The 15,420-nt window shown below is 41.7% G+C and overlaps 1 protein-coding gene and 2 non-coding genes across 3 annotated transcripts; 2 read left to right on the forward strand and 1 right to left on the reverse strand.

Moving 5' to 3' along the window:
- Nucleotides 1-268: 268 nt before the first annotated feature.
- Nucleotides 269-6,614, forward strand: LOC110577293 (60S ribosomal protein L10a-like). The gene is given in 2 exon segments (XM_044916052.1): nucleotides 269-290; nucleotides 5,956-6,614. Coding segments are annotated over 2 exon segments (681 nt in total).
- Nucleotides 6,615-8,964: 2,350 nt separating this feature from the next.
- TRNAK-UUU lies at nucleotides 8,965-9,037 on the forward strand. Its single transcript has one exon. It is a non-coding gene; the product is annotated as a tRNA-Lys (tRNA).
- Nucleotides 9,038-9,317: 280 nt separating this feature from the next.
- On the reverse strand, nucleotides 9,318-9,390 carry TRNAK-UUU. The gene has a single exon. It is a non-coding gene; the product is annotated as a tRNA-Lys (tRNA).
- Between the last annotated feature and the right edge of the window lie 6,030 nt (nucleotides 9,391-15,420).

Raw genomic sequence — 15,420 nt, forward strand, 5'->3', positions numbered from 1 at the left:
GACCAGTACTGTGTGAAACAAAATATTGTGAAATAAATACTTTAAAAATAAATTATCTTTTCGTGTCAGGCAGGTATGAGGAGGGAGGAGACAAAACCTAAATTAAGATGTAGGAACACTTAACACAAAAAGTACCAAGTACCTTTGACAGATACTTGTTCGGGGTGGAGAAGCTTCCTAACCAACACAGAGCTTTCCTGATGACAGGAAAAAAGCAACAGCATGTTCTACGGGTGTTGCTTTAAAAGAGCAGTTTTCAAAATCCGGGATGCACAAGAATCAGCGGGAAAGTGCCGTTTAAAATACGTATTCCCGAGCCCCATCTCCGGATGTTCTGCTTGGGCGGGTCTGGGTGTGGCCCCGAAATGAGCCCTCTTCAAACAAGCACTCAAGTGTCTCTGACACAGATGGTGTGCAGCCCTGAAAGTTACTACCTTCAAATCTTGAGACACATCGATGTCATTCTTCCCCCCTCCCTCTCTGGCCACCTCTTTCCTCCAAAGAGCCTCAGTAGGTTTCTAATGTTGCGTCCAGTTAAACATCGTCCACCGACCATTTCGACTCCAGGTGTAACCTGATGGCCGAACTGCTGCAAGCACGTCACTCCACCTCCATTTTTACCTTCCTCGGGGCCTCAGCGCATAACCCTCCCCCCCCAACCCTTCTTCCGCCCGGCGCGACCATCCCAACGCCGCCACCCACGCCTCAAGCTCCACCTGCCCGCTGCCCCAGATCCGAGGCCCGCCGAACTGGCCACACCACCGCCCGCTCCCCGCTCTCCACCTCCTGTCCCCAGCCGCCAGGGACCCGGCCGCCGAAACCCAAGAGCCACACCTTAAGGCCGCTCCATGAGTCGCTCCCCCGCCGAGCCCGGGGGGGGGGGAGGGGGCGTCAGTCACAGGCCCTAAGGCCTCAGCAGCATTTTGAAACGGCGAGTAGTGAGGGCGCAACTTCCGGCCTCCTGAACCCGTCTCGTACCAGAGCTTCCGGTGAGGCCTCCGGAAACCATAGAGGCTCCACTGGAGGGCTAGAGAGGTAGAAAGGCTGAGCTCTCCCTACCATAGAGTAGAGCCCAGTCCAGAGAGAGAGAGTCGCAGGTCCGGGACGACTGAGTTTTGAGGTTTCTAGAGAAATCGTTTCAGGAACTCACAGAGTCTGATGGTATTCACAGACGTGTCCTAGGAGATCAAAAATCGAGGAGGGGAGAAACCTAATAGCATAGTCAGAGGCAGCCTTTCGCTGTTCCAAAAAACGCCATTCCCACTGTTCCTCAAGGTTAACTTACTCTTACTCCCCAGAGGTGGTGGCTGGAGAGGGCAAACAGCATGTTAGTGTTGTCGCTAATTGGGGGAGATAGGATTAGAATATACACGAATAACTCAAGATACGTGATAAATGCTGAAAGAGGTGCAAAGAACCAGGAGGTGGAGCTTCTTTGGATCGTACAGCCTGATAAAAGCACCTGCAACAAATCTCAGGTTGGCCGACTTCCACCTCGGCCGATGCCAAATGGTATTATCCCTCCCAAATACCTCATCTCATTTATTTCAGGATGATTCTAAATGTTAGAGGATTTTCTGAGCTGAAGTATGTTACTTTGCAATTTCTACTGGTTTCAGTTATACACTTGGTAGAACAGAGTAAGGAGTCATTCTTTGTAATATGAATACTATTCAGTCATTTGAAGACAGTTCCCATGTTCCATCCCCTAACCCTGTCCCTTGTTTTTCTGCAAGCTAAAAATCCCCTCACAGCCTTCCAACTATTTATTACTTAACATGGCTTCAAGCCACCCTGGTCACCATGTTCTGAATAAGTACTTGTTTGTCCTGTTTAAAATGTGGCTCCCAGGACTGGGTACAGACTCATGTTAAATAAAATGGGGCAATGACCTCCCTTAATTTGCACATTGCACCTTGCTCTATTTCTGGCATTAACCTTCCGCATAGCTGGGAGATCCAGACTTCTGTAAATGAGCTGAAGAATTAATTCCTTTTTCACAGTTGTTCTGAAAGAGCTTGAAGTCAGCAACCACCTCTCTCAAAAAATAAAGGGGAGGGGCTTTTTTAGATGAACCACTCTCAACTGTTTCTCCTCTCTTTTTTGTGCAATTAATTTTAGTGGTGTTTTTTTTTAATTCCCAAACAGTAATTTGTATCTTTTAAATAGCATCCAGTTAGTTTAGATCTCTTCCTCCTGTCTCCTGGACTCTTGGAATTATGATCCTGTCCAGCAACTCATTTTGTTTAAGATCAACAAACATTTGTTGAACACCTACTGTGTGCCAAGCAACAATCTAGAGGATTCCAAAGCAAGTAACGCCTGGAATCTGTCTAGTGGAGGAGTCAGTCCAGGTAAAGAGAATGTGGTAAGTGTGGTTAACCTTGCCTGGAAGGTCGAGAGAGATTAGCTCTTTCACTTTTGCATTTTGCAAAATTTTGATCAACATATTTAATTTGCCTTTATCAAAAGTCTTGATAAATATGTTGAATAGGACATGGTTAAGAATAGAGCTTTCCCCTCATGTTTGACACTGATTTGTGATTAATCATTCATCTTCAAATGTTCTTAAACCACTAATGATCCTACCTAATAGTGGTCAATATCTGGCAACATTTCGCTATCCTTTCCTAAGGAGTTCATAAAATTTCATCAAATGACTTGCTCTAATGAAAATAAACCATAACTAGAGCATTTCTTCTCCTCGTCAAGTAAACTTACCAAAAAGAAAATGAAATTAGCTTAACAAGCTCATAACTGACCCAGTGATCACCACTTCCTTCTCTAAGAACTATACTCAAAAACCGTTTATTTAATAAAGAGACAGGAAATCTGGGTTTAGTCTAGTTATTTCTAGAAATCAGAAAGTTACACAGTTCTTCAGTTTCACAGTCTGTAAATAAAATGGCTAAACCAGATGATTTTTCTAGAGCCCCTCAGAGTTCTAAGGGAACTAGAAGTCAATGTTATTGATCTATAGTCTTTCTTAAAAAATTATAATGAACTACTTCACACATACAACAAGGTATAAAGAAGAATATAATCTCCTTTTCCCCACCACTCTTCCTAAAGAACAATACTTTACCTATTACAAAAAAGTTTCCTATAGTCTATTCTCCTATGGCATCTCCCTCCTTCAACTCCAAAACGAACTATTCTGAATTCGGTATTTACCCCTGCCATGCACTTCCTTAGACTTTAGGATTTATATATGTATATATTCCTTAAAAATATTGTATGCTTTTAAAATGTTTATAAATGGCATCAAACTGTATGTATTCTACTACAACTTGCATTTTTGCTGATCATTTTGAAGTTTCACAATGTTAAATCATGTATAGTTGATTTTCAATATTATTTAGTAATGTATAGTAATATATTGAATTGTGTAATTGTTATATAGTAATTGTGATTTTTTAAATATTTTATTAATTTATTTGACAGAGAGAGACACAGCGAGAGAGGGAATACAAGCAGGAGGAGTGGGAGAGGGAGAAGCAGGCTTCCCGCGGAGCAGGGAGCCCGATGCGGGACTCAATCCCAGGACCCTGGGATCATGACCTGAGCCGAAGGCAGACACTTAACGACTGAGCCACCCAGGCGCCCCAGTAATTGTGATTTTCTAGGGCTACTATCACAAAATACCACAGACTGGGTGACTTAAACAATAGAAATTTGTTTTCTCACAGTTCTGTGTGCTAGAAGTATAAGATCAAGGTGTTGGCAAATTTGGTTTCTTCTGATACCTCTCCTTGGCTTGTATGTGGCTGCCTTCTTGTTTTGTCCTCAACACTTGGTCTGTAAGTTGTCTGCATCCTAATCTCTTCTTATAAGGACACCAGCCATAATGGATTAGGGCCCACCCATAGGACTTTATTTTACCTTCATCACCCCTGCAAAAGACCTGTCTCCAAATAGAGTCACATTCCGAGGTGCTCAGGGGTTAGGTCTTCAACACAGTAATCTGGAGGTAGGGGGACACAATTCAGCGTGTAACAGTAATGAATGCACCACAATTTTTTATTCATCTCCTCCTTTCATAAATACTTAGGTGTTTCCAATCGTTTGCTGTTACAAACAATGCTGTCATCGACATTCTTGTACTTGTGCACTCTAGGGAGTAGAATTATTGGGTCACAAACACATTGTCAATGCTACCAGATCATAACACAGTGCTCTCCAAAGTGTTTGTAGATGTATACACTCCTGATGGGTGTGTATAAGATTCTATCGCTCACATTATAGACAATAGCTAAACTATGGAAAGAGCCCAAATGTCCAATTACTGATGAATGGATAAAGAAGATGTGATACACACACATGAGAATATTATTCAGCCATAAAAAAAAAAAATGAGGGGCGCCTGGGTGGCTCAGTCGTTAAGCGTCTGCCTTCAGCTCAGGTCACGATCCCAGGGTCCTCGGATCGAGCCCCACATCGGGCTCCCTGCTCCGCAGGAGGCTTGTTTCTCCCTCTCCCACTCCCCCTGCTTGTGTTCCCTCTCTCGCTGTCTCTCTCTGTCAAATAAATAAATAAAATCTTTTCTAAAAAAATGAAATCTTTCCATTTGCAAAGAAGTGGATGAAGCTACAGTATATTATTGCTAAGTGAAATAAGTCAGAGAAAGACAAATACCATTATGACCTCACTCATATGTGGAATTTAAGAAAGAAAACAGATGAACGTATGCGAAGGGGGAAAAGAAAAAAAGAAGAGAGGGAAACAAGCCGAAAGAGACTCTTAACGATAGAGAACAAACTGAGGGTTGATGGAGGAAGGTGGGTGGGGGGTGGGCTAGATGGTGATGAGCACTGGGTGTTGTATCAAAGTGATGGACCACTGAATTCTACTCCTGAAACCAATATTACACTATATGTTAACTAACAAAATTTAAATTAAAAAATAAATAAACTAGAAGTGCTGCAATTAAAAAAAAAAGATTCTGTTGTTGATCCACATCTTCGCCAATCCTTGGTATTGTCAGATTGTTAAAAAAAAAAATGTGATAGATGTGAGAATTTCTCATGGTGGCTTGATTTATATGGTGGCCCATGATTATTAGTAAGGTTGAACGTTTTTTCATATTTATTGACCATGGTTACTCACCTGTGAATTGCCTGTCCATATCTTTTGCCCATTTTTCTGTTGGTTTGTCTATTCCTTACTGATTTATACGAGTCCTCTATGTAAACTGGATATTAATCCTTCTTGATTATATATATCACAAATAAATCTTCAAATCTACAACTTGTTTTCACTTTTTAAATGTCTTTTGATAAATAGTTTTTTAAAATGAAGTCAGATTTATTAATTATTTTATGTTTCACTTCCTTTTTTTTTATTTAGGAGATTCTTCCCTGTTTTGGGGTCATAAATATACTCTCCTATACTTTCTCCTAAAAGTTCTAAAGATTCACTTTTCACATTTAGGCCTTTAATTCATCCTCAGTTGATTTTTGTGCATGTTATAACATGGAGATCCAATTTTATTTTTTCAATTTGAAAAATAAATGTCTGGCTCTATTACTGAATCTATAAACTGAATGTGAGCCTATCTATATAGTCTCTTGAATTAATCTTTCCTTCCTATTTAACACAATCATTGAAGGTTTTGTAGAAGAATAATCATTTGAGTGGACCTTAAAAAATGAATAGGATTCCAAGAGGCAGAAATGGGAGAAGTAATTTGAAGAAACATGGCACAAATAATGAGAGGAAAGAGATGAGAAATTTAGAAGAGACGGTCTTAAAATGGAAAAGAATCTACTTTGATCAAAGTGTTGGTCACTGAGTAAAAGATTGGCATGGTATTGAATCCCACTGTCCAATATAATACCCACCAGCCACGTGTGGCTTGAAATGTAGCTAGTCCAAATTGAGATGTGCTCTAAGTGTAAAATACACCTCAGATTTCAAAGACTTAGTAGGGCTTTTTTCTGGTTACTGCGGTGCAAGGAACCATAAGCAGCAGAGTCTCCCGCGAGACCCTGTATGAGGCAGTGTGGGAAGTCCTGCACGGGAACCAGCACAAGTGCCGGAAGTTTTCAGAGATGGTGGAGCTGCAGATCAGCCTGAGGAACAATGACCCTTATAAGGACAAATGCTTCTTGGGCACCCTCAGGCTTAAGTCCACTCCCCACCCCAAGTTTTCCGTATGTGTTTTGAGGGACCAACAGCACTGTGATGAGTCCAAGGCTGTGGATATTCCCCACATGGATATTGAGGTGCTGAGGAAACTCAACAAGAATAAAAAATTAGTCAAGAAGCTGGGCAAGAAGTATGATGCCTTTTTGGCTTCAGAATCTCTGATCAAGCAGATCCCATGAATCCTGGGCCCATGACTGAATAAGGCTGGCAGGTTCCCTCTCTTGCTGACCCACAATGAGAACATGGTGGCCAAAGTGGATGAAGTGAAGTCCACAATCAAATTCCAGATGAAGAAGGTGTTGTGTCTGGCGGTGATGGTTGGCCACATGAAGATGACAAATGATGAGCTCATGTACAACATCCACTTAGCTGTCAATTTCCTGGCATCATTGCTCAAGAAGAGTTGGCAGGACATCCAGGCTTTATACTTCAAGAGAACCATGGGCAAGCCCCAGTGCCTGTACTAAGCACAGTTTAATAAACCCTAGTGTGCTACCATTAAAAAAAAAGACTTAGGAAAAAATACTGTAAAGTATCTCAGTAATGTTTTATATTAATTACATATCAAAATGATATTTTGGATATATTGGGTTGAAAAAATATATAATTAAAATTAATTTCATCTGTTTCTTTTTACTTTTCTTAATGTGGCTACTAGAAAATTTTAAATAACAATTGTGGTTTGCATTATATTATATTGGGACTGGTATGGAATGCCCGCAAAGTAGGCCAGGACCAGATTGTGGAGGATTTTGAATGGTGTTATAAAAAGTTCCATGTGTCACTCATTAAAGTAGTAGGAGAGAATCAAAGAGTTTTGAGGAAAGGAAAGGCAGTTTAATATTCCTAACTTAATGACTAAGCATCCTGTCTGCACACAGCCAATTTTAGAAACCATTTTACCATTAGCTCTGGGCAGATGATTGATTCTGGCAATGTGATTCTGATGAGAATATTTGATGTGGTAGTCCTTGCGTTTTTATTGTAGCACGAATGAAACAAATCTAATGTGTGCTCCTTTAAGGGGAAATTGGAACATAAATGAGCCAAACTTTTAATAATTCCCCATTACTTAGGGGATAAAGTGATTCTTTTTGTCTGGAATTAACTCAGTATTGTCAGCTTTCAAAATTCTCTACATCTCCCCCCCAGTCCAGTCAAATATGTTTAAGCCTTATATACAGCATGGTCACCATAGTTAATAATGCTGTAGTGCATATTTGAAAGTTGCTAAGAGAGTAGATCTTGAAAGTTCTCATCATAAGAAAGAAAACTTGTTACTGTGTGTGGTGACAAGTTCACTAGACTTACTGTGGTGATCATTTTGCAATGTATACAAATACGGAATTGTTATGTTGTGCACCTGAAACTGTTATATGTCAATTATACCTGGATAAGAAAATAATTGTTAACATATGTTAAGTGTTGAAGTGTAGATAGTGTTAGAATGCTAGAAAGAGCAGAATCTGTAGTCTGTTCTTGTTACTTCTTTGCCATTGTCTTTACGTGACTTCATGATTGCTTATTTCTTGTCAGACACCATTCTAAACAATTTGTATAAACTATGTTAGGAATTCTCACAATTACTCTATTGTCCTGAGACACAGAGAAGTAGCTTGCTCAAGAACACATAGTGGAATAAGTTTGTTTTTTATTTTTTGGAAGTAAGCTTTCAAAGAGGGGCACCTAAATTCAGAACCCAGGCTTTATGTAGAAACATTTATCCTTTCAGTTTTTCAATGGACACATATGCACCTTTTTAAAAAATTGCTTTGAAATATTTCCTAACTTAACAATATTTTGCAGTTTTTCCCGAGTTGTATTCTTGTACAACATGATTATTAATAGCTATATAATATTCCATGTATTAAGGCTGTACCATAATTTGTATAGCCGTTTTGTCATTTGCAATATTTTCCAATCAAAATACCATGACGATCTTTCCTGTAATCAAGTTTTTTTATACACCCTTGATTATTTCTCTAGGACAAATTCCTACAAGTGAAATTTCTGGGCCAGAGCAATCACTCCTAAAGCGCTGGAATTAAGCAGATGGAATGAAGGGAAAGCAACAGAGACTCTTCACTGTCCCACCCTCAGCCCCACGGTGGGTAATTCTCCAAGACCAGCCCTGTAGAAGAAGGCAGTGCTCAGACTGCTGATGGATGTGGAAGAGAAGAGCCTTCAGGGCTATGATCAATGAAATCTCTCCACTGGCACGTTCAGCTTTCCTGTCTCTCTGGCTTGCAGGGCTTCTGCCCCCCAGGGTCACGGCTGGGGACTTCCTCCAGGGTTTGCGTCACTTAAAAATTACTTGGGACGTCTTCAAGGGACGTATAGGACAATCACACTATCCCTCTGCAGGGTCCTTTCTCGCACTCCAAACTACGCAGTTCAACCCAGCAGCTTCCGAGCAGTGTATTTATATTCTCTCTTAATCTCTTTTTTTTCTTTTCTGTTGTCGGTTCGGCTTTAGAACTGATATCCACCCTATTATCAATAGTAAAATAGATCTGATGCCACTACAACACTTCAAAGGTGGTAAACCTCGCGTCCCCTTACTCCTGGAGAGAGATTACAAATCAAAGAAGCCTACGTGATAATGGTTATTGAGCATATAAATACCTCGAAATTCTGAAGTAGCTGCTAATGCTGGTGAAAAGTGCGTGATTTAGGTCTTCTGTTTCTCTTTGTTGTAGGAATCCTGAGCTTTCTCGGGTTTAAAACAGTTTCACAAAATACAGGTGGGAGAAATTGAGTACACAAGGTTCTTTATTCTTATGTAAGGCATTGTAGTAGAAGCTTTTTCTCGTGAGAGCCCGGATAGCTCAGTCGGTAGAGCATCAGACTTTTAATCTGAGGGTCCAGGGTTCAAGTCCCTGTTCGGGCGTCTGTGGCTTTTGCCCCTTACTTACATTACCAAATATTAGCATAAGAAATTCTTGTGATAAAACGTACTTCCACTTTAAACTGAATTCAATTTTTCATTGCTTTTAGAATATGCAAGGTAAATGTGTTCTCAGGGAAGAAAAAAACCGACTATGCAAAATCACTTCATTTCTTGGCGAATATGGAAGTTTTTGCGCAGTGGTTTCCCATTGAGACAAAATTTGTGTTTCTCAGCTTGTTAACAGTTGAAGAGAAAAGTAAATGCGAACGTTAAAGCAAAGCGCCCGAACAGGGACTTGAACCCTGGACCCTCAGATTAAAAGTCTGATGCTCTACCGACTGAGCTATCCGGGCGCTCTTAAGAAACATTGCTCTTCTGTTTACTTGATATAATTCTAATAAGTTACTTCTCTGGCAAAATACATTTTAAAGTGCCTTTTTCAACACAATAAAGAAAAACATTCGCTTTCCTATCCTTTTCTCCATTTCCTTAAGACACATGTTCTTCAAGTTCTCTCATATTTCATGTTTACTCAATTGCCAATATCTACAAAACTGAAACGAAACAGTAGTAACTTACAAGACAAGGCAACCAACATTAAGCTTTCAGACATAGAGTTGCAACCTCTTTTTATTATAATTCTTCTGTCTTCTATCACTTCGCTGATAGGACCTCTTAATTTTAGTTAACTCTATGGAGCCAGATTACCGTATTTGTCCCCTTAATGAAAAATACATTTCCATTCACTAGATGATGTCGCTGTTAGATAAGCATTCCTCAGCACAAAAGAAGGAAAGAGGCATTTGATTCATGAATAGAGGAGCTAATAGAAAAAAATAAAAGTAACAGTGGGAACGTGGGACCAAATTTAGATTGAGAGAAAAGGAGCTTAGACTTTTAAGTTTTGATCGAAGTTTTGCCTTTCCCCGCCTTCCAGGCAAGTTGCAGTTTTCAAGTCAGGCTCACAAAATGAGCCCTCCTAAAGCAGTGTGCACCAGTAGGAGCAACATGGAGTATTAAGAACAAAAACCTCCAGATCAGCCTAGTCTTTCCTAAAATCAGTTTCATCAACCCTGACGCATAGGGTGTGGAACACAGGATTATGAAATTTCAAAAACTGATAAGGATATTCATTTTTTATTTCTGGGAACTTGAGGCTTCTAAACACAATGAACAACAAAACAGCTCAGCCTCAGTTGGAGGGATTTCTTTCCTATAATTGTCTGATTCTTTTAGAACAAAGACCAACAAATTATGTGATCCTGAGCAGGCCTGGGTTTCCACATCTGTAAAATGAGGGAATTGATTGGTTGACCTGTAAGATACCTTCTAAATCTAAATCTATTACTTTTCCCACTGTGAATAAGATTAGAAGTAACAGACTCAAAATGCAACAGGAAGGAATTATTTAACTGAGCAAATGTTTATTGATCATTTATGATGGCTTAGGTCCTGTGCTAGCTCTAGAAGATAAATTGGACATGGATCCTGCTTACAGCCTAGGAAAGAAGGTGGACACTTAAGCCAACCACTTTAACAAAGTAATGAATGCAGTAATAAGAATCAAGTACAGCATGGCAGGAGATGAGCCTGGACAGAAAGGCCGTGGTTATTAAATGAGGATGGGGACCCTCGAGTTTTCAGCAAGAAAAACACAGGTCAGAGTTGAATTTAAACAAGTTACTGTCAGAGGTATACAGAGTAGATTGTAATGAGCCACCAGACATTTGTCATTTACTTATTCAGACATGTCTTGAGCACATACTGTGTTAAATAAGGGAAACTTCTTGCTCTGTTTTTATGAAATGCATTATACCTAACCTTTTTTTTAAGGAAGGGAAATGGTATCTGTCCAGGCTCCCTAAAGGGGAAAGAACAGAGGGACCTTGAAGGTTTTTTTTTTTCTCCCTTGCCCAGGGTCTTTGTTACATGGTATTCCCTTTCCTTCAGGATAATAAACCTGCTGTTTAAAGTTGAACAGACTGAATGAGATTGACCCATCAACTTGCTTATTGAGTACCTACTATTTCCACAGCAGTAAACTAGGCACAGTGGGAAGGAAAACAGTAAGCCCGAAAGAAAAGTAGGGAGTGTATATTGGGTTTGAAGGTTGGTGAACAGGTTAGTGTGGCTGGAACGGAGGAAGGTAGAGAGAGGAGGTGTCAGATACAGAAAAGCTGGTCAGCTTTCTTTCAGGCCAAGGAGAAAAATTATATCATATAGGCAATGGCAAAGTTTGAAAGTTGAATCGAAGGTTTGTCTTGTTAACACTGCAATGTCCCACCTGAGGTAGCAGGAACTGAATCGTCTTTGCCCCACGTTGCATTACACACACCGGCAGGAGCGCTCTCTTGTACCATATTTAGCGATAACCCTGGATTACTTAGAGCTTCTCACTTCCCATACTGTCTAACTTAATTCTCCCGCTAGAGGGCAGTCTAAACTCACAGATTCTATGTTGGGGACCCCGCCCCACATTTCTTAAGCATCATTTCCTCCATTAATTTACCCCCTTTTAAATTTTTATTTTAATTTAGTATAGCTAAATAATATGGTGTTATATTAGCCTCAGGTGTTCCCCCAATTTGTAAAGGGACACTTTTTACCCGCCCTCCCCCCCCCCCCCCGCCCCCCCTTCACCAGATTCATCTGTCTTTGAAAATCACCATCGACTCTGTATCAGAACTGGGAAAAGTTGTGGAGTGAGAGAGGTCTTGCTGTTCTCCCACATTCTTGCCCTCTTGGTGACACCATTTGTTACCTGGACCCTGACACAGTCCTCTTCTTAAAGCTGGCAAGCCTTAGCTTAAGCAGTTACACCTTGGAGTGGAAACTTTTCACAGGGACTTGGAGGCACCTACGTGCATGGTGAGGTCTCGTTTATTTGAATTTCTAGAACTAATTCTAAGAGTCCCACAGTGGTGCATGGCAGGGAAAGCACATGGATAGTTGTGAGTTGTACAATTGTATTGAAGAGCCAGATAAGCACATCTCTAATGGTGGAATTTAATTTAAGCCAGCAGGAAAGGTTTAATTTGGGGAGGCTTTCCCAGGGCTTCCCAAAGCAAGGCCAAGTATAGCTGCCTACGCAAGGACCCAGTCGTCCAGCATCATTGTATAGAGTGTTTGGAGTTGAGACCATTACAAGGCACCAGGGAGATGCATGGTACAGAGAAGTCGTTTGGAGAAGTCTCCTCTGGTGTTTTGGCCCTAATAACTCCAAACCCAGAGCAGCCTGGGTTTTTGGTGGGTGCTCCCACCCCTCTCCTCTCTGAGAATACAGGGAAACTAGCAGCCCAACAATCTTGGCCAGCATCAAGAGCTCAGACACTGGGATAAATATTCCCTGAACCAGGCAGCCCTCAAATGTCCTGGGTCACTGAAAAGGTGTATGAGAGAAGCAGGACTGTTGTCAAGGCCAGTGGGATTCAATGAGATTGAAGAAGTCAATCTGACCACCAAATATTTACAGAGCTCCCCTACCCCATCTCCAACATCTATTCACCTTTCAAAAATATTTGGATCTTTTTGAGGAAAGTCTACTGAAGGATTTTTAAATGAAAATGGTACAAACATTGCCTTTTGCAATTTTAGTTTAAAGTTGTTTTACAGATAAACCCGAGCCCAGAGCAGAGCCCTGAGAGAACACAGCACAGATTTACTCACCCTCTCCTCTCATTCATTTCAACCACCTGCTCCCTAATAACCAGGTCCTCATTCATTCACTCATTCACCAATATTTACTGAACACCAGTTTTGGATCAGGCAACGAATTAGTTCTAGAAATTCAAAGGTAAACCCAACACAGATTGCCTTGTCTTTTTTTTTTTTTTTTTTTTAAGATTTTATTTATTTGCAAGAGAGAGAATGAGAGACAGAGAGCATGAGAGGGAGGAGGGTCAGAGGGAGAAGCAGACTCCCTGCTGAGCAGAGAGCCCGATGTGGGACTCGATCCCGGAACTCCAGGATCATGACCTGAGCCGAAGGCAGTTGCTTAACCAACTGAGCCACCCAGGTGCCCCCAGATTGCCTTGTCTTTAAGGAGCTTATAGTCTAATTACCCTCCTCTTCTGTCCCTTCCCCCAATTCAGAAAAAAATCAAACAAGTAATTTCGACACTCTGTGATTAGTGTTACAACCCTAATCTCTCAGGTGTATTTAGAAGCACTCTAGGGAAGCTTCCTGGAAAGCTAATTGTAGGGTGTATTAGTCTGCTATTGCTGCTGTAACAATTTACCACACATTTAGTGGATTAAAAGTTTATTATTTTACGGTTCTGAAATCAGAAGCCTAACATGGGTCCCACTGGGCTGAAATCAGTGTGTCAACAGTGCCGTGGTCCTTTCTGAAGGCTCCGGGGGAGAATCTGTTTCCTTGCCTTTTCCAGTTTCTAGAAGCTGTTCACATTCCTTGGCTCAGGACCTCAACCCTCCGACTTAAAAGCCTGCAGTGTTGCATCCCTCTTACCAATTCTTCCATTACCACATCGCCCTCTGACTTCAGCTGGGGAACATCTTCTGCTTTTACGAACCAGTGTGATTAGATTGGGCTCACCTGGGTAGTTTATCCAGGCTAATCTCCCCATCTCACAGTCTTTAACTAAATCCCATCTGCACAATCCCCTTGCCAGGTAAGATAACATATTTACATGTTCCAGGGATTGGGAAGCAGACATTTCCTCCTTGGGGGGGGGGGCATTATTCTGCCTACCATGTAGAAAGACAGCCACATAAAGGGAAGGGCAACAGAGGTGGGTTGGGGGGGCGGGGAGGAGGCCCTTTCCAAGCAGTAGGAAGAGCTTGTAGAATGACCCGTAGGTAGGAATCGTATGTATTCCAGAAACAACCTGAAGTTTGCATTGGAATGAGGGAGGGAGTTATTCATTCAACCCACATTTATTAAATGCCCTCTATATGGTGGGTGCTGTTTTGAGGATACAAGGATGAACAAGACAAAGTCTCTGTCCTCTGAGGCTAGAGTGAAAAGCAAGGGCCAGATTATGAGAGGCCTTGTTGACTTTCTTAAAGAGTTTGAGTTTCATCCAAGAGCTATATGGAGTCATCCATTCATTCATCTGACAAATTTTATTGAGCACATGTTACGTGCCAGGCATGTTCCAGGCTCTGGGAATACAGAAGTCTAAAAACTAAAGGAAAAAAACCCTAAAGAATCCCTGCCCTTACAGAGCTTCAGTGCTAGTTGATGTTAATTAAACAAGGGAAGCAGATGTCTGCTTTAGAAAGATCATTCTGGCTGGGGTGTTGGGGAAGAGACTGGAGGGGAGGGAGCAAGACTAGAGGTTGCTAGACCCCTTGACTCCCTTCCTCAAGACTCACAGCCTTTCTCCAGCTTCATGCCCCTCATTGGACCCCTCCTCTTTTGTCAGGAACCTCTTTCCCCTTTATCCTCCAACTGTACCTATTTTGCAACACCCCACCCCCAGCCCTGATTCAACATTCTACACCTGGGCTTCCCAGCGCTGCAGAAGAAAATGAGGAAAATGTTAGTATCACCTCCACTACATATCAGAATATCTGATTCCAGCCACATCCTCGACTCTGCTGACAATTCCATTTCTCTCTCTAAGAAGCTACCATTCTCATTCCTTTTGGTGGCTATTTTAACCTTACCCACTTTCCTTAAGTCCTCAAGCCCAACTTGACCCCTTCTCTTTCAAGAGATTGCTTACAGACCATCAGGTAGCAACCAGTTAACTCCTAACCTCTAGGTTTACCAGTCTACACAAGTATCTGCTCCGCTCCTTGCCCTTTCTCACAGATATCCCAGGCAACCCCTGTCCCTCCCGCCATTTCCTCTGGGATGGTTTTCATTAATCATCTATCTCCTTGGTCTTTCCACTCAACATTTGAGCATGTTTAAGCTCTTCCCATTTGAAAAAGGAAAGCCATAACAAAAATCCTCCCCTCCATCCTGCACTCCTCACCCCCATCCACTGCCTTATATTTCTCCTTTCCATTAATTGCCAGGCTTCTCGAAAGAAGCTCCAACGTCTTCATGTGTCTCTTTTATTCCTTAAGCCACTGGAGCCTGTGGGTTTAACTGTGACTGTTCTCACACCACTGGTCCCAGTGACTCTCCTGCCAATCTAAAGGGCACTTTCCAGGCCTGCCCTCCTGGCTCTCCCTGCCACACTTGTGTTCCGGTCACTTTCCTGACACTTCCTCCCACCCTCCTTTCTGATACTCTGTGGTCGCAGGTTTTCCCTACCAACTTGGTTGTTTCTTCTCAACTTCTTTGGCAGGGGTCTTCCTCTGTATGTGCCCACCTGGGTAATCTCACGCATGCCCACAGCTTCACTGACCATCCATGATCTGAAGAGTCCAAAATTGCCCTTACTTGTCCACACCTCTGCTCTGACTTTA

This window comes from Neomonachus schauinslandi, chromosome 6, assembly GCF_002201575.2.
Source record: "Neomonachus schauinslandi chromosome 6, ASM220157v2, whole genome shotgun sequence".
NCBI lineage: Eukaryota > Metazoa > Chordata > Mammalia > Carnivora > Phocidae > Neomonachus > Neomonachus schauinslandi.